Source organism: Notolepis coatsorum (genome assembly GCF_963971535.1).
Source record: "Notolepis coatsorum genome assembly, chromosome: 6".
NCBI lineage: Eukaryota > Metazoa > Chordata > Actinopteri > Aulopiformes > Paralepididae > Notolepis > Notolepis coatsorum.
Window position 1 is genome coordinate 138,043,184 of NC_140170.1, and position 20,582 is coordinate 138,063,765.

The following is a 20,582-nucleotide window of genomic DNA, read 5'->3' on the forward strand; positions in this document are numbered from 1 at the left end:
CTTTAGCTAACGTTACATACAGCTTGTTGGTGGACACGCAGCCTCACCAACATATTAACTGAAATAGCGTTCGCTTAGCAAGCATTATCCATGAGACATTCTGTTTTCCAACATGTAAGCTAAAACTTACCCATGATCCGAATAGCTGTCATCACGGTTCCAGGGTGCTTGCTCGTGCATCACTGCTTTCTTCTTCTTTGTCGTTAGTACACAGAATGCAGTCATGGCAGACAAGGGAAATTATACTGCCCCAGCACTTCCTGTAGTGCATTTGCGCAGTTTTGAATGAATGTTACCGGCTCTGTTTTTATATGACGCATCGACACAAAAATTCCGCGCAGACGAATTTTTATGATCGACATCGTCGATTATGTCGACTAATCGTTGCAGCCCTAATGTGCTCGCGCTGCCGCATGGGTTTTCTTTTTATCTGTCGGCTTACTCCTTCCATAGTTCCACATATTTGTAACCCATTTAACGTTATTACGCTAACGTTAGCTAATCGTCGGACATAACATTAGCTCCCTACGGCGCAGTCAGGACAGAAGAGTAGCGGATGTGACGTCGGTAAACAAGCCACAAATTAGGCTGTTATGTAAGACCAAAACACACCGCAGAGCGGGTCTTCTCCAAAGCGGGGGACACAGTGAGTGTGGAGCGGGCTCGGCTCTTACCAGAGAGAGTGAACGTGTTAATCTTTCTGAAAAAGAACTGCTAGAATACTCAATCAGCAGCAGAGTAGTTCATTGCTGCTAGATTGTTTGTTTGTTTAATCAGTTGTAAAATACTTTGATTTATTTGTTATTTAAATATATAGATGTGTATTTTACAATTTTTTTATCAGCAGAATAGTTCATTGCTGCTATTGTTTACCCTTGTTTTATACTTGTTATTTTGTAAAAATACAATACCTTTATTTATTTTGTATTTAAATATAGAGATGTGTACCTTTTTAGTTAATTTTAAATAAACATAACATGTATATGTTTTTTTTTTTTTTTTTTTTTTTTATCTTTTCCCCCCTCCATTTTCCTCCGATTTTCTCCCATCCCAATGTTAGTCGTATGCCAATTCCCAATCCCCTTCCTGGTCGCTGCGCACTTACCCCCCACAGTCAGATCATCTGGGAGAGTGGAGGCTATCACGTGCTTCCTCCGACACACGTCCAGCCAATCAACCGCTTCTTTTCACCTGGCAGCGCGGATCCTCCCTGAGAGGGTGTAGCGTGTGGAAGGATCACACTATCCCACTCAGGTCCTATCCGCGCTTAGCAGGCGCCCCGACCGAACTGTAGGAGTCGCTGTTTACAACGACCCGGACCCACCCCGCCAGCTTCTCCCACCCTCTAATACAGCCAATTGTATTAGTGTGAACGGCCAGCCAAGCTGGTGACAACCCCGGAGCTGTGAGCACAGCTCCGGGGTTGGTGACGAACGCAATCTCCGCTACGCCACCTAACCGCCCCATTTATATGTTGTTCTAAATAAATAATAATAACTATGTGTATAGCACCTTTCAGACAGGGAATTGCAGTTCAAAGTGCTTTACATCAGTAAGATGTAAATAATAATAAAGTAATAATAATACATTATTTATTTATTAAATATTAAGTTTGGAATTTCTTTTTACAACGGAGGTAGGTAGATAACGTTTTATTAAACTAAAGTACCGAAAAAAGGTACCGGTATCGATTCACAGGTACCGGTATATATCGGTTCAAATGTGAAAGGTACCCATCCCTAGTGATCGACTGACGATCTGAATAGTAACCATAAGGAAGAACATATGAAGCCAACTTAACTATACACACCAGGTACCAATTAGTGCAATCAGGGCAGATAGACAGGTAATTACCATCGGATAACACTGGGCTTTTGCTCCTGCAGAGGAGAGCAAAACCCCAAACGTTACATCCACCTATAATAATAAACATAATTATATTACATATAGCAAGTTGTAAAACAAGATCAATGTAAGGACCTTGTGGTTGTGGGAGTGTGTGAGAGTAAGAAATAAGTATGAGCAAGTGTGTGTGTGTGTGTGTGCGCGTGCATGTGAGTGAGAGTGAGAGTGAGAGTGAGAGTGAGAGTGAGAGTGAGAGTGAGAGTGAGAGTGAGAGTGAGAGTGAGAGTGTGTGTGTGTGTGTGTGTGTGTGTGTGTGTGTGTGTGTGTGTGTGTGTGTGTGTAAGCGTGTAGCAAACACATGAGTGCACAAGTTAAAATACTGATTACAATACACATGTTACAATACACTGTTACAATATAATAATCATATGTTGCTTCAAAACCTTTTTTGTACTTTTTTAAAGAAGATTTTATTTTTGCCAGATGGAGAAAATCATTCCATAATTTCACATCTCTATATTTAATAGAACGTTTACCTCTGCGACTCTGCATGTAAGAAATGTAGGAAGATGAAGATGTAAAGATTGATGAGTAGAGTATGAGTGCCAGATGAGGCACTACGCGTTTCTGAAGGAAATAAGAAAGATACGGATAAATTAGGCTATAATAAAGAGCAAGAAGACAGCTAGTGGTAACAAGGTGGCTAATTCTTCTTATTATGCCAACATTTATAATTTATTTTATAAACCCAGTCGATTCGTTAACTGTGTCATCCACAGACATGTTGGTCCTGTAGGATAAAATGTAGACCCATGTTAACTGTGGTGAACTGCAGGGGTTCCGTGATGACCTTGAGGTGAGCCAGCACGAGTCAATCAAAAGCGACAGGCCAGTAGCCATTTAGTCCTGGTACAATTGTACAGTGTAGGTCCAGTGACTGGTTGCTGATGACAGGTGCTAGGTGCTACAATGTCTGAGAGAGGATGGGGAGTCTGGGTGAGACGCTCTGATTCTGTCTCTTGAAAGATCTTTTGACGTCCTGCTCACTGAAATTACATTAGTGTTTTGTACAAAGATGTTGTTGATTGGCACAGTCCTTTCCTCATTTTAGCTCCAGCTTAGCCACAAGTAATGAATGCAAAGTCAATGGGGTCAAGTTTCTGTTTGTACAGGCTGCTCCACAGTGCACACAAAATAGATGTCAGTTGTCTTCAGTCAGCTTGTCCAGACAGGAGCTTGACTTTGCATTGGTTTATGGCTAACTAGCCAGAGCTAATGTGAGGAACAGTAGCTATGGTGGACTCTACCAGTCAAGCACCATTAAGTAGCAAATAGGGCCAGGGTTCCATAGCCTTTTATGATAAATAATAATCTGCTTTCCAAAACCTGCAAGCAATTGAATGCAGATATATTTAGCTGATAGCTAAGTGTGTCACTTCACTCAAATAGCCATTATTCACATTATTTTCAGTCAATTAATAAAATATATCCCATTGTGCCACAGACCATTCTTACACACACACACACACACTAACCCCTGTGCATATAGACATACTGTAATGAAGCCTACTGTTAATCCAAAGGAATGCCTCTCCTCCCTTTTAACTGGCAGCGGTGGTATTTACAGTAACCCACTCACTGACTCAAGGGTTTGCTTTGCTCCATGCTGTTCCATCCAACCTCTGTTGTCTACAGGCTGTACACACGCGAGTCCGCGACCAACGCGCATCACGGTGATAACCACGACGAGAAACACAGGTCAGCAATGCATCCTTGCGCGACGTACGGTAACGAGTTTGGCCAAAAGTACAACAACAAAATGACACTGAAACCTCTTGAGCCAGTATCGGTAGGAGGAGTAAATAATGTGTAGAAATGGGACGGGAGCAGTGAGAGTGTAGACAGTGGAACTTCTGGAGAAGAGGATTGTTTGTTACAGCACGGACATGATCTTATCCCGCTAGGATAGAAAAGCACGACTGCGCATGACACAGGTGTCCACTGGGACACGTTTAACAGCAGCTTCCATAGCAGCTTCTATACGATGACTTAAAATGTTATACTACAGTATGTTGTCGTATTTTATGGGAGGAAGTTATTCATTATTTACTCACTTGTTTTCAGTGGGGGGAACACTCATTTTAGGTGGTAGGTGTGGTGTGAGCGTGGAATGCTAATTGACACAAAGTCTTGGAGAGATTGAAGAATTCGATTGCTACAGTACATTGCCATGGGGACTCGTGAGGGAAGATCCAGTTTTGCTCGTCTCATCTGTCTGCTCTGCATAATCAAAGGAATACGTTTTTGATATTTTTTTTATCAATTTGTATTTATATATATATTTTCTTTTTTTATGTTATTATTTATACCATGGAGTGGTATTTGCTTTCTTATTTTGTCCTCGGGGTAATGTTGCGGCCGACCAATACGCAAGTTGGTCTACCTGATACAGGTGAGTTTAGACCATACATACCTGATTGATTGATTGATTGAAAATGTTATTAACGGATTGCAGAATGGGTACACACAATTGTTAAGGGGATGCAGACCAGAGAAAAAGTTTCGTCTTGTTTACATCAGGGTCCCCCATTTTCAATTAATCATATGATGACATACAGTCCAGATAGACAGTACTGTATACCTGACGGTAAAATATCAAGAAGATGCATCTTTTAGCCTACCCGTTGAGATTATAATTCGAAAATACAGTACATTAACAAAAAAAGAAAGAACGAGAGATTTAAATCAGATACGTTTAAAAATATATATCACATTTCAGTCTTTGTTGTGTGCTGGAGCCCATCAAGACAAACATTTTCAGTCCAGTGTTTTGCTACTAGTAGCCATAGGCTATTCACGATCGCAGACATCTTGGTCTACAAACAACAGGTAATAATGGTAATACAATTTATTTAAAGGGAAACTTTATTATGCACATAATCTCATATACTGTATCCCAAAACTCTAAACCGTTTTGTACACATTAATTTAGTTTGGCAGTTATTAAGTTAATGTGTTTGGATATGTCCTCCAGTGATGTGATCGGAGCACCCTGAATCTGTGTGTTGTGTTAATTACAGCTCAATGAAATGATGTAGATGAAATAATAGGGATTGCAATAGGGAATGCTTTTTTGTTTATCTACATCATTTCATTGAGCTGTAATTAAAACAACACAAGGATTCAGTGTCCTCTGATGACCTCACGGAAGGACATATTCAAACTCAATAACTCTCAATGACTGTCAAACTAAATTAATGTGTGCAGAACTGTTTAGGGTTTTGGCATGATATGTGTGAGATTACGTGTACAATAAATCTGTCGTTTTTTGGTGAAGGGTCCATTTAATAACTACATTAAGATTAAATGACAACCATGGCCAGTGAGCTGTGGCTTTGCACCATATTGGTTGGCATGACACATCATTCGAATACTTCACTACAATGTAACATTCTCATACAGGTTTACAGGTTTAGTTAATGGGACATTTCTTCAGTTATTGTTGTTCACCAGCCTCTTCTGATAATAGGTGCTTGTTATTATCATTTGTCATTGAAACAAGTTGGTAGGCTACTGCCTGCCAACTGAGGCCTTGCACAGAAGGTTTAGAATGCCCATTGCCAGGGCCTGATTAACGACCCGGCCGTTTTTTTTGGAGGCCCCTCGTCACTAGAGGCCCCAACATTCTTTTAATTTTTTTTTAACTTTAATTTTTAATTTTTTTTAAGGCCCCTCGTCACTAGAGGCCTTTTGGAGGCCCCTCGTCACAAGAGGCCCCAAATTAGTATTATTATTTTTTTAACTTTTATTTTAAATTTTTTTGGAGGCCCCTCGTCACTAGAGGCCCCAAATATTCGTTTATTTCTTTTTAACTTTTATTTAAAAGAAATTTGGAGGCCCCTCATCACTAGAGGCCCCACATTTTATTTTTATTTGTTTTCTTATTTTGGAGATCGATGTCATACTGTGACACTGAAATGAAAACATATTTCATCAACTAAAATATTTAGTCAACAAAAATATTTCATCAACTAAAATATTTAGTCAACAAAAATATTTCATCAACTAAAATATACAGTACGTCACACCCTGCCGCCTGCAAGTGGCTAATCTTGAGTATTTTTTCTCCTCTTCATAAGAGTTTGAGGTTTTCCGTTTGAGGTAAAAACAGCAATAAAAAGTCAAAACTTGCATCTCCACATCCCAGCCCCGACGCCTGAATACTTTTACCAATGGATTTCCAGTTCCGCGTTCGCGTTCTGCGCTCTGATTGGCCACTGCCGTTTCTGGTAGCGCCAATCGTGTGACGCCTCTTTCTTTCACCGGTTAAGCTTAGGCACTCTTTCGAAGTTGGTTAAGGTTAGAGTTTGTCTTAGAGCAGGGCGATAGAACACCAGCCCTGATTCCATACTCTAACCTTAACCAACTTCGAAAGAGTCGCCTAAGAAACGTCAGTAAATATTTCTATTGTATTTTTTTTCTTTTATACATACATACATACATACATACATACATACATACATACATACATACATACATACATACATACATACATACATACATACATACATACATACATACATACATACTGTACAGCCCCACCCCCACCTAATAGACAGTCCCCTCCCCACCATATGTAATGTATATATTCTCTCCCCACCGTATGTATATTTCTCTCCCACCCACCCACCCCCTCCTAATGTACAGTCCCCTCCCCATCATATGTATATACACTCTGTCAGGATCTATGGGTAACAGTACTGTATATTTGCATATCATATATGTCACAAATGTAACAGTACTATATACCTGTATGTCATGTATGTCCCTATGCCATAAATGTCATGATGTCATATATGTTGTGCATGTCATACATGTCACTATGAATTGAAAATGGGGGACCCTGATGTAAACAAGACAAACATCTTTCTGTGGTCTGCATCCCCTTAACAATTGTGTGTATTGAGCCGTACTGTATTATTTGTACCCATTCTGCAATCTGTTAAATACCATTTTCATTAATTCACAGACAGTAACACAGGACAAAAAACACATTTCAACCCCCTCCCTTCCCTAATTATAATTTAAATTGACATTCACGTAAAAGTAAGCTTACTATTCTAATATTATATTCTTGTCTCCAAAGTGTGTGCATGTTTTTTTTCTTCCTGAGGATGGCGCCATCCCCCCATCTAAACATGATGTGTTTCTTTTCTCTTCTCTTCTTGATTGATTGAAAACTTTATTAACAGATTGCAGAATGGGTACAGTACAGTACAGCTCAATACTTGTTAAGGGGATGCAGACCAGAGAAAGACTTTCGTCTTGTTTACATGAGGGTCCCCCATTTTCAATTCATCATATCAATTCATCATATCATATTCATATATGACATACATGACATACAGATAGACAGTACTGCTACATCTATACATTTATGACATACCAGATTTGCAAATACAGTACTGTTTGTGATACGAAAAGAGTCCAGAAAAGAGAGTATATACATTTGACGTAGAAACTGTACATTGGAGGAGGTTGGGTAGGTGGGGTGGGGTTGGGGGGGTGGGGGGGACTGTACATTGGAGGTGGTTCGGTGGGTGGGACGGGTGGGTGGGGGACACTGTACAAGCAAAACTGTACATTGGAATATTGACAAAACCATACTTGGTCATTTACTGTACATTGGAGGGGGTTGTGTTAGGACATTTACAGGGGCCAGTTTCGAATTGCAGTCTCCCGTAGGTGTTCTTTGGGAGTGCTTTTGAAAGTGGGTAGTGATTCACATTCCTTTACAGCTTTGGGTAGGGCGTTCCACATTGATGTGGCATAATTGCGAAACGTGTTTAGTCCCTTGATTGAGCCGAATCTGGGTTTAACATGATTTGTGGAGCTCCCTCTGGTGTTGTGATCGTGGTATTCACTGACCTTTGGGAAGTATTTTGACATGTACATGGGTACCTTGGTCGTGTAGTGTATTTTGTAGACCAGGCCCATTGCAAGTTGCTGTACTCTGTCGTCTACTCTAAGCCATCCTAGGTTGTCAAAGTGGGCAGGGGTGATCAAAGTCCTTTTAGCTTGGCCCTCAGAGCCCACCACTTCTAAATATTCTATATATTTTTTAAAGTGACATATAAAAACGCCACTGTGCGTACGTGCACGTGTATGTGTGTGTGGGTGGGCCTCCACAAGAATCTGGCCCAGGGGCCTCTGAAGTCTGAGGGGCCTTTCTCACTTAAGTTTGGAGATCGAATCACTGCTCCCGAGAACGGGGGGGAGTGTTCTCACTCACCCCTTTTGCGATGCGAAACGGCGCTGATTCGTTTCACCCCCCGCTGAACGGGATCTGTTCGATGAGGTGGTCTCGGAATCGCGCCGTGCGGTGCGGGGGGCGTGACACACACAACGTCGTTACTGTCATGCTTGCTTGAATTTTGGGCAGATAACACCACACACAGCAACAACTGGAGAATACCCACAAAAACGATATTTATGGGCAATTTGAGAGTTCAGACCTCAGCCAAAAACAAGTGGATGAAAACATGAAGTTATTGTTATAAGGACCCCAGTCCAAGCTACAACAGTCTGCATTCCCTTAACAATTGTTTGTATTGAGCCGTATTGTATTGTACCCATATGCAATATGTTAAATAAAGTTTACATCCATTCATTCTGCTAGCATTACCGATTCGGCGATTGCATGAGCAGCTGGCTAATGTTAGCTATCAGACCGTGTTAGCTCAGAGCTCCTCTTTCAATCTTAACAAGCATTAAACAAATGGCCCAGTCATCTATTCACCGTTGTTTAATACACACAGTGTTGTCTCTAATGTCTCTAACCAGTAGATCAATGACATTCAATATAATGCATATAATCGATGCAGCAATGTTACTAGTAAAAGGCTAAGCTAACTAGCGTTAGCCGTTAGCCATTGCTGTATACTATACTTTCTTGTTCGAATGCATTTATTTCTATTAGACCAGTGGTGCCCAACCAGTCGGCCGTGGTCGACCAGTAGATCAATGACATTCAATATAATGCATATAATCGATGCAGCATTGTTACTAGTAAAAGGCTAAGCTAGGGGTGCTCCAGTAGCACACCATGTTACCGCGCTGCGTCGCGGAACTCCGTGCTGCGTCACGGATCTGGTTGACTCCGAGTTCGATTCCCGGACTCGCAGTCATTTGCCGAATGTCTCCCCCTGCTCTCTCTCCCGTTTCACCCTACAACTGTCGGTCATGCTTGACCAGGAAAGCGATAAACGCTAAAAAATAAAGTAAAAAAAAAAAAAAAAAAAAAAAGGCTAAGCTAACTAGCGTTTAGCCGTTAGCTTAGCGCTATCGTTAAAACGCTCAAAAGCGGACTCTACAACACCATCCATTCGTGATAAAATGGGGTGGGTTATATTGACAAGGCTTGACAACAGAGGTTCAAATATAACTTCATATTTATTGGCAATTTGTTCATTATATCAGCATCCAGAGTCCGCAGTCGTGTTAAGACATTCCTGTTTACATTTTCGAACGTGACGTCATCGCCTACGGCAAGCGTAAACGCTCAAAAGGCAAACCGTAAACAGAACCCGAAGCGAACCAAGACTGCAGTGTGTACACAAACTAGAGGGGGGAGAGGGGGGGGGGTTCGCACTCTGACCCGGATGGAGGGCGGTACGCGACCGGAACGGACAGAATGAGTGAGTGAGAAAGGGCCCTTAATCTGGCCTTGCCCATTGCCCTCCATTTTGGAAGAAACAATGGTTTCTATGTGCAACAAGAAATATTTAAACAAACATTTTATAATTTGGTTTCTTAGACTATTACTGGATCTTGTAATATTGTGTTTTTCCAATGCTTTACCACTGTATAGAAATTATGCAATTTCTTTCAAAAGTGGTTAACAATGGTTATAGGAAACCAAAGTACACACTCGACTCATTAGCTGATTAAAAGTTATTCCAATGTCAGCATCCCTTGGACTCGCGGAGGATCCTGCATTGAGTGACACCGACCCTTTGAGAAACCATCTGACATTTGAAAGCAGGAAGCTGGGTAGAGGAAGGTATATTCCTCCTGGACTGTACTGACTACAGTATTGGTGGGGCTGGAACCCAATAACCCGGGCTCTCCAAGTGACAACACTACTACCGTACCAAGATACGTTATCCCACTTGTCAGGGCAGTTAGGGGCCTACCAGGGTTGTTACAAGATTGATGGACCAAGAAAGGTCCTATTGTCCTTGATAGTCCAAGCAGTACAAGTAGGCAGATGTCTGTAAGAAGGCCTACCTGAATGGCACGTGTGCGCCGTGGAGCAATTCAGTGCCCATGTTAACAGGTTAGAACAGCCACACAGTGACCATGTTAACAGGTTAGAACAGCCACACAGTGACCATGTTAACAGGTTAGAACAGCCACACAGTGACCATGTTTACAGGTTAGAACAGCCACACAGTGACCATGTTTACAGGTTAGAGCAGCCACAGTGACCATGTTTACAGGTTAGAGCAGCCACACAGTGACCATGTTAACAGGTTAGAACAGCCACACAGTGACCATGTTTACAGGTTAGAACAGCCACACAGTGACCATGTTAACAGGTTAGAGCAGCCACACAGTGACCATGTTAACAGGTTAGAGCAGCCACACAGTGACCATGTTAACAGGTTAGAGCAGCCACACAGTGACCATGTTAACAGGTTAGAACAGCCACACAGTGACCATGTTACATTTTACATTTACATTTAGTCATTTAGCTGACGCTTTTATCCAAAGCGACTTACATGTTCTGTACGACAAGCCATCAGGAAGGGCACAACTCTATCAGCTGAGCAACAATGTTCATCAAAGTGTTGAGTGCTACAGTGTAGGTTAGTTTATTAGGACAAGTGCATGACAGTACGGTTAGTTAGGGTTAGATTTATAAAAAAAAAAAAAAAAAATTTTTAATTCAGATAATGGTTGAAGAAGTGCGTCTTTAGTCGACGACGAAAGATTGGACGTGTTTCGGCTGTCCTAACTGGGGTGGGTAGTTCATTCCACCATTGTGGGGCAAGGACTGAGAATAGGCGACTTCTCTTTGATGAGGTTAGAACAGCCACACAGTGACCATATCAACAGGTTAGAGCAGCCATACTGTCAGGATGGAGGTAGGTGAGTTCCAATTGTTGTAGGCAATCACAGAGACGGAGAAGGTATACTCTTGAACAGGTTCGACTTTAATAGTAAAGAACACAAAGAGTAAAACTAGGATACTATGCCAAAGGCAAAGGAACGAGAGAATAGAAAATGGAGCTTAGTGGTGGTCCAGAACTGGAACCGGCTGCGTTATCTCCGAACGCCTATAGTGAAGACCTGACGAATGACAAGCAGAGGAAAGGAATGTTAAATAGCCACCAAATACCAACATTCCACACACACCCCTGTGACAGCCAATCAGAAGCCAACCCCTAAGTGACAGCACTAAATGACAGGGAAAAACAAGTGACAGCAGTCAGGTGACAGATGACAGAGAAGGTGGGTGGTTCCCGACCGTAGTCAGGAACCAGAATCGTAACAGTACCCTCCCCCGACGAACGGCACCAGATGTTCACCTGGGGGCCTCGGGATTCAGCCGCCGGAAATCAACGATCAGGCTGGGATCTAAAATATCCCTTTGAGGCACCCAAGAACGCTCTTCTATCCCGTACCCCTCCCAATCTACCAAGAACTGAAACCCCCTACCCCTCCGCCTACAACCCAGTATCCTCCGCAACGTGTAAATGGGCTGACCACCAATAAACCGAGGCGGAGGAACCGTAGGCAGTGGCGGGGCCAAGGGCGATGAGAGGAACGGCTTCAACAGGGACACATGAAACGTCGGATGAACCCTCATAGAGCTCGGAAGCCGTAGCCTGTAAGCCACAGGATTCACCCGACGTACCACTTTAAAGGGCCCTATAAAGCGAGGAGCCAGCTTCCTGGATTCCACCCGGAGAGGGAGATCCCGGGTGGAAAGCCAAACCCGCTGCCCAGGACGGTAAACCGGAGCCGGACGACGCTTGCGGTTAGCCTGCCGCTGGGTACTAACCGAAACCTTCTGCAGCGCCGCCCGGACCCGCTTCCACGTCCTGCGGCAGCGAGCCACGTGTGCCTGGGCCGAGGGCACCTCCGCCGCCTGCTCCTGCTCGGGAAACAGAGAAGGTTGAAAACCATACTGACACTGAAAGGGAGACATACCGGTAGAGGAGGAGAGGAGGGTATTATGCACGTACTCAGCCCATGCCAACCTCCTACTCCACGTTGCCGGGCAACATCTCAAGACCCCCTCCAGGTCCTGGTTGACGCGCTCCGTCTGCCCGTTCGACTGCGGATGAAACCCAGACGAAAGGCTGACGAAAGGCAAACGCCTTCCAGAACCTGGAGGCGAACTGAGGACCCCGGTCAGACACGATATCCACTGGAAGCCCGTGGACCCGAAAGACATGCTGTATCACCAGATCAGCAGTCTCTTGGGCCGATGGAAGCTTGGGGAGAGGAACAAAGTGAGCCGCCTTAGAGAACCGGTCCACCACCACCAAAATGGCGGTGAACCCATCCGAAAGGGGGAGGCCAGAAATAAAGTCCAGGGATATGTGCGACCAGGGCCGTTTAGGAATAGGAAGCGGCCGGAGGAGACCTGCTGGTGCACAGCGAGAGGTCTTACTGCGTGCGCACATCGGGCAGGCCGCCACAAAGGAACGCGTATCCCCCTCCACTGTCGGCCACCAGAACCTCCTACGGATAAATTCCAGGGTCCTGGTGGCCCCAGGGTGGCTGGTGAGGGATGAGGCATGTGCCCACTGCAGCAAACGTGAGCGTGCCGCCTTGGGCACATACGACCGCCCCGGAGGGCCCCCGCCAGGATCGGGCTCCCGCGTCAGCGCCGACCTTACCACCTTATCTATGCCCCAAGATACGGGTGCAAAAATCAAGGCCGGTGGAATAATGGGATGGGGCTGCTCCTCCCGACCAGGAAGATCAAACTGGCGCGATAGCGTGTCGGGTTTGATATTCTTGGACCCGGGCCTATAGGAGATGATAAATCGAAATCGTGTGAAGAATAACGCCCACCTGGCCTGGCCCCTTGGATGTAAGCCAAGTTCTTATGATCGGTCCAAACAATGAAAGGATGTGCCGCACCCTCCAACCAATGTCTCCATTCCTCCAGTGCCAATTTGATAGCCAACAACTCCCGATTACCCACGTCGTAGTTGCGCTCGACTGGTGACAGACGGCGAGAAAAAAAAGCACACGGGTGCACTTTCCCATCCTTTAAGCACCTCTGAGAGGCATCCACCTCCACAATGAACGGAACCTCCGCATCATGGCGGATCAATACAGGAGCGGATGTAAACCGACGTTTGAGATCGCAGAAAGCCGACTCTGCCCTAGGCGACCATTCAAAGCCAGGGAGAGAGGCCTTAGTGAGAGCTGTTAACGGATTGGCTAAGGCGCTAAAGTTGCGAATAAAGCGCCTGTAAACATTTGCAAAGCCCAAAAACCGTTGTAACCCCTTGAGCGACGAAGGCCGTGGCCAGTCCAAGACTGCACTCACCTTGGCCGAATCCATGCGTAGATCACCCTTCGTCAACACAAAGCCCAGGAAGGAAACGGTATCAGTGTGAAACACACACTTCTCGGCTTTAACGAATAGTTGATGCTTGAGGAGACGTCTAGCACCTCCCGAACATGCAGTTGGTGTTGCACCATATCGCGAGAAAAAATTAGGATATCATCTAGGTAAACAAACACTGACACCCCAATCAAGTCTCGCAGCACGTCGTTAACCAGGGCTTGGAAGACTGCCGGGGCATTAGCCAAACCAAAGGGCATGACCAAATACTCATAGTGACCATTAGGCGTATTAAATGCAGTCTTCCACTCTTCTCCTTCTCTAATCCTGACCAGATTGTATGCATTACGTAAGTCAAGTTTAGAAAAGACCTGCGCCCCCTGTAAGCACTCAAAGGCCATGTCCATGAGAGGTAAAGGATATCGGTTCTTGATGGAAACGTCATTCAATCCCCTATAATCAATGCACGGACGCTGATCCCCATCTTTTTTATCAACAAAGAAGAAACCAGCGCCGGCCGGGGATGTGGAAGGACGTATGTGCCCCGCAAGCAATGCCTCCTCAATGTAGGTGTTCATGGCCAAGGTCTCGGGGCGTGAGAGAGAGAACATTCGCCCGCGAGGCGGGGAGGTACCGGGTAGGAGATTAATGGTAAGATCTATGAGGCGGTAGTGCTTTAGCACGCGTCTTGCTAAAAACGTCCGCCAGGTCCCAATAGATCTCAGGAACCCCTATCAAATCGGGATTAGAGGGTGGAACAGAATCTGCGACGCTCCCCACCATCCTGGAGAGAGAAGAAGGAGAAAAAAGAGAAGAGGGGGAGGGAGACAAGGGAGTGGACAAACTCTCGCCGACGACCGACTTCACGTCGACCTCCGTTGAGAGCTTGCCCATGCTCCAATTAATATTACGTATACATGAAGACAACCAGGGATGACCCAACACCATTACATAATAGGGGGAGACAATGACAAATAATTGAACCCACTCCCACCCCCCACCGCCACCCGGATGTGTATAGGAACAGTGCGTTGAGTGACGCTCCCACTGCCCAGGGGCTGACCGTCCAGGGTGTAGACCGGAATAGGAACCCCCAACTCTTCTACCGGGATTCCCCATTCTCTCACCAACCCCAAGTGAATGAAATTGCCCGCCGCCCCTGAGTCAATGAGAGCCTTCGTTCCCCTAACGTTACCCCCACAGTTAACCGCCACCTCCAGAAATGTACGTGCGTCTGATGGTAGTGCTGGGGTGAGCCCACCTGCTGGCGCCCTCTCGAGGCCCGGCGGAGCACCTCCTCTTCTCAACTGGCGCCGAGTTGAGCCAGCCTGTTCCCGACAGCTGCCGAAACAATGACCGGTGCAGCCGCACCGGAAGCAGCGTCGCTCCTCGATGAAGCGCCGCCGCTCGTCGTCTGAGAGCGACATCGCCCCAAGCTGCATGGATTCTTCACCCAGTGGCCCACTCATGTAATGCGGGAAAGTATCAACAACGGGAGGAGAAGGGACACGTACCTGGGTAGTATCTTCACGCTCCCTCTCTCTCTCCCGATGCCGGTTGTCCATCCGTATGGCGGTGTTGATGAGCGTTTCCTGCTGCTCAGGGATCTCACGCACGGCGAACTCGTCCCTCATCCGTGCGGAGAGTCCCTTGAGGAACAGGACCACACAAGGAATTTCTGGCCAAGCTGCCTCCCGAGCCACGATCCGAAATTCGATGGCGTAACCTGCGACCGTGTGGAGGCCCTGCCCTGCAGGCGAGAAGCCGCCCACCGGCCTCGAAGATCGAGAATACTCAGGAAGTGTCAAATACCCTTCTCAACTCCCCGGTGAAGTCGTCCACACAGTCGCAGATAGACGAACCGCTCTCCAATTCGGCCGTAGCCCAGGAGAGAGATTTTTCTCATCTACCCGCCACTGGCCGGTGAGTCAAAAAGTTAATTTCGTGCCCTGCCTGCATCCCTCCGGTGCTCCCGCGTAGCGGCCTGGTGCGGGTAGCCGTGGCTCCTGGGTCCGATCCTGGTGCCCAAGAGCTCCCCGACTCTCCTCGGTGTTGAACGTGGTGTTGAACGCCGCCTCTCCTGCCGCCGTCTCTCCCACCGTCGTCCTTACCCCAGCCACCTCGACTTGTGCCTGCTGGGCTGTGAGTAGCGCCGACTGCGCCGTCTCCTGCGACGAGCTGACGATCCCGCCCAGCCGAACCAACTCGGCGCTGACCAGATGTTGGTGTTCCTCCATGCGCTCCTGTGCACTCTTCTGTGCCTGGAGCATCTCCATGATTGCCTCCATGGAACTCTGATGGTCAGGTCTTCTGTCAGGATGGAGGTAGGTGAGTTCCAATTGTTGTAGGCAATCACAGAGACGGAGAAGGTATACTCTTGAACAGGTTCGACTTTAATAGTAAAGAACACAAAGAGTAAAACTAGGATACTATGCCAAAGGCAAAGGAACGAGAGAATAGATAATGGAGCTTAGTGGTGGTCCAGAACTGGAACCGGCCGCGTTATCTCCGAACGCCTATAGTGAAGACCTGACGAATGACAAGCAGAGGAAAGGAATGTTAAATAGCCACCAAATACCAACATTCCACACACACCCCCGTGACAGCCAATCAGAAGCCAACCCCTAAGTGACAGCACTAAATGACAGGGGAAAACAAGTGACAGCAGTCAGGTGACAGATGACAGAGAAGGTGGGTGGTTCCCGACCGTAGTCAGGAACCAGAATCGTAACACCATACAGCCCATGTTAACAGTGAAACGATCTGTTGATCACATTGACACAAGTACCAGGAACCCCATATAGACTATAATTGAGTACCTCAGACAAATAACCATACAAGTCTGTTTTAAAAACAATATTTTCCAACTGTATTATCTAAAGATGGTAAGTCAGAATGTTGTGTTCACTCATGGTTAAAGATGGTCGAGGTTTTACATTTTAAAATGGACTTATATGGTTCTTCAGTGCAAGGGTTCAATTATATAAAATTAATAACTTAACACACCATCAGGTGAAGGACAGCAGTCTTCCACCCCCACCCCCCCCCCCTCTCTCTCTCTCTCTCTCTCTCTCTCTCTCTCTCTCTTGCTCTGAATGCGGGAACAACTAAAATCACGTGAATGCTTTCTGGTTACAACTCTTCACTTTTCTGACCTGCTCATCAAGGATTGATGATATAAAAATTATATTATTGATGGCCATTATCAAAGGCAAAAAAGAAAGATAGGGCTGGTAGTATCAGTGCATCAGCAGTTCAGCGAGATAGCCACCACGCACAGTTAATGTAAGCTGTATGAACATAGTGAGTGTAATGCACAGTTCATCTAAGCTGTATGGACATAGTGTAATGTACAGGTAATGTAAGCTGTATGGATATAGTGTAATGTACAGGTAATGTAAGTTGTATGGCCATAGTGAGTGTAATGCACAGTTAATGTAAGCTGTATGGACATAGTGTAATGTACAGTTAATGTAAGCTGTATGAACATAGTGTAATGTACAGTTAATGTAAGCTGTAAGGACATAGTGTAATGTACAGTTAATGTAAGCTGTATGAACATAGTGTAATGTACAGTTAATGTAAGCTGTATGAACATAGTGTAATGTACAGTTAATGTAAGCTGTAAGGACATAGTGTAATGTACAGTTAATGTAAGCTGTATGAACATAGTGTAATGTACAGTTAATGTAAGCTGTGAGGACATAGTGTAATGTACAGTTAATGTAAGCTGTATGAACATAGTGTAATGTACAGGTAATGTAAGCTGTATGTACATAGTGTAATGTACAGTTAGTGTAATGCTATATGGACATGTAATGCACAGTTACAGTTCAGAAGACGTCAGGGATGCATTAAGCAAGTTCTCTTATCTCCTCCACTATTGTGGTCTGCCAATCAGTTTCTGGGTCACAGAGGAAAGGAGGGAGTAGTGGAGGAGGAAAGGAGGAGTGCTTGGAAGTTTGGGACACATCCAAGGCCTATATAGTTAGTGTTGACTTTGGCAAATACTTTTTTGGAAGGTTTTGGATATGGTCGACTCATTGTAGGCAAAGGATCGCCCCAACTAATTAGAAGAAATGTATTTGTTATCTACCATTGGCTTTCTGAAAAGAAAATACATTTACTCCCATGATTATGTTTTGGACTGAGGATTGTGCATTTAAAACCAAAATAACATAATCAAATCTCTCTCTCTCTCTCTCTCTCTCTCTCTCTCTCTCTCACACACACACTCTGTACACCATTATTCTGTGGAATGCAAAGAGGGAACAGAACTGCATTCCTCCACATCTCCATCATCAACACTAGTCCCACCTCTTCTCTCTTTCTCTGCCTGTCGTTTATATTGTATCCTATAGCCTACTAGCTTCCCTCTCTTTCTCTGCCTGTCATTTATATTGTATCATATAGCCTACTAGCTTCCCTCTCTTTCTCTGCCTGTCATTTATATTGTATCCTATAGCCTACTAGCTTCCCTCTCTTTCTCTGCCTGTCATATATATTGTATCCTATAGCCTACTAGCTTCCCTCTCTTTCTCTGCCTGTCGTTTATATTGTATCCTATAGCCTACTAGCTTCCCTCTCTTTCTCTGCCTGTGGTTTATGGTTTATATTTCTTTTCATCGGAATCCCAACCTGAGTGTGACATAAGATAAAAATGGCAGCCGTGTGAATATGATCAATTGAAAGAATCTATTAGTTCTTATCTGACACTAAAGGGGTCAGAGGATCAGAGCAGCATATGAGAGAGTGCCTGGTATATTTGGGGGTATTATCCTGGGTATTTTCCATGATGTTGCTTTGTTCATTGATTCAGCCACATTGTATGCAAGGCAAATTGGGGAAAATACACTAACCACCAGCCAAGAGGCTGTTAAATTAAGAAAAAGTTAAAAGTTGCGCCCCCTAGCCAGGAATTCCAATGAAAGTGAAATGGTGTAAGTTTAACCCCAAAATAACATCAGGGTATAATGCCTTTCTCCCCCGTTTTCTTGTTGCTCTCTTATTTATGATGTCATCCTTAACACATCCACCGGCAATCCCGTTGTACAGCGTGTTTGCCGGCCATGCAAATTCTGCCAAACCACGCTGTACAGCGATATTGAGATCATATTTAATTTTTTCGCCTTGGCATTCATAATTCCGCCACCCAGCCTCTGGTGATACAGTGGGACCCTGCACAATAGTGCAACGCCTCAATACCGCCGCCTGGTGGATGATCAGGCGAGTTACAATCGGTGCATCTGGGAAATCCGTCCGGCAGTCACATATCGTTGCGGGACTACAGACAAACACTGGCGTGCATATGGATCGCTGCCATAACTCAATAATCGATATGATTTGGGCGTTTATTGCGCCATACAAACCGGAAATGGATCTAGTAGATCAACGTCAAATAAGTGGGATCTTTTTCCTCCAGTCTCATCGGCGAACGGTAAGAGGACAGTAACGTTACTTTCAGCTTGATTGTTTATTCTTTTCACTGCAAACCGATCTGATCAATATATCACCCATACTACATAAAGCATTTACTGACGATCACGGAATTATAAACGACCCCCCCCCCTTTCATCCGTGCATGATGAATCATAACGTATAGGATCATATACAGTTGAATTTTTTAATATAGCGTGTATCGGGAATAAACGGCTGTTGATAATCTATATATGCGTTTATGCCTATAACTCACGTTCTATGAATTACTGCAGAAAACGATAAAAACATACTTATATTCTAGAAGGTATTTTTGGAAGAATCTATGAATGAAAAAGTATAACGTTCCTACATCCTGAACGATAGATAATCGATGTTGAATGGGCCATAGTAATGTCAATTTAGCAATACAATTTTAAAAGTTATAGCCCTGCAAAGAAGGTGAAAATCTCCATAGGCTTAGAGTGGTGGCAGTGAGCCTACATTGATGGATATAACCGTGGCAGGGAATGTGTTAAAGGAGTATGCAGACTTTTTTTATTTTATTATTATTATTTCATCAACTCACCACTATGAGACGAGAATATCTGTGTTTGTTTCTATAGAGGACCAAATGTGTCCTCAATAATTAGCCCAAATTATTTGATGAGCATTTTATAGGCCCAAATAGGTGTTGGTTTCAGGCGGTCAGAAGATGCAGAGCGTAGCGGTCTTGTGGGTGTGTAGTTGGAGACCATTGACTGGAGGTAGGAGGGAGCCGTTCCCCTTGCTGCACAGTATGCCAGGTCAAGAACCTTGAAGCGGATTCTTTCGGCAATGGGAAGCCAGGCCACTGCGTTCTGGATGAATCGAAGAGCCTTGGTGGCACAAGCCGGTAAACCAGCTAGCAGAGCACTGCAATAGTCAGGGCGAGACATGACTATTGTGATTGCAGGAGGAGTTGGGTGGCTTCTTTTGTCAGGAAGGGGCGGATCCTTCTGACGTTGCTCAGGAAGAATCTGCAGGTTCTGGTTGTAGAGGTGATGTGAGCAGAGAAGTTCAGCCGGTCGTCAAGGACTAGTGTTCTCCAGCAGGCGTATATTTATATATTATTTATGTATTTATATCACGGTATATTTAAAATGTTGGATGGTAATGGCATATATCACGGTATATTTAAAATGTTGGATGGTAATGGTATATATCACGGTATATTTGTTTTTCTAATAACAGGACAAAACAAATCTATCTAATTTTATCAGATGACATCCTACAACATAGACTACACACAGACAGCAATCATCCATGAGTTAACGCTGCTGCTCATCATCACAAAACAATACTTGCTGGTGGCTGGGTGGCGCAGCGGACATTGCGCTCGTCACCAACGCACAAGACACCGGTATCGAATCCGGCTGTCGGCGTTTCCTCCGGCTTGGACCGGCCGTCATACTAACTCAATTGGCAGAGTTAGCGGGGGGGAAGTCGATGGGTGGTAATCTGGACGTTGTAAACAGCGACTCCTACAGGTCGGTTGGGGCGCCTGCACAGCAGAGACAGGAAAATGGCGGGGGCAGTGTGAGCCTCCTACACGTTACTCCTCGCCAAATGAGAGTCCGCGCTGGCAGGTGAAAAGATGCGACTGGCTGCCTACATATCGGAGGGGACATGCGATGGGCTTCTATCCTCCCTACAACCGGCCAGTGGGGGGCACATGCGAGCAACGTTG

The 20,582-nt window shown here is 45.0% G+C and overlaps 1 protein-coding gene across 1 annotated transcript in view; it reads left to right on the forward strand.

Moving 5' to 3' along the window:
* Nucleotides 1–4,196: 4,196 nt before the first annotated feature.
* Nucleotides 4,197–20,582, forward strand: part of LOC311231136 (von Willebrand factor A domain-containing protein 1-like) — a 31,194-nt gene continuing 14,808 nt past the window's right edge. The window contains exon 1 of the mRNA XM_084317637.1: nucleotides 4,197–4,297. Within this exon, the coding sequence (XP_084173763.1) occupies nucleotides 4,216–4,297 (82 nt within the window). The 5' untranslated portion in view covers nucleotides 4,197–4,215. The remainder of the gene's footprint in view (nucleotides 4,298–20,582) is intronic.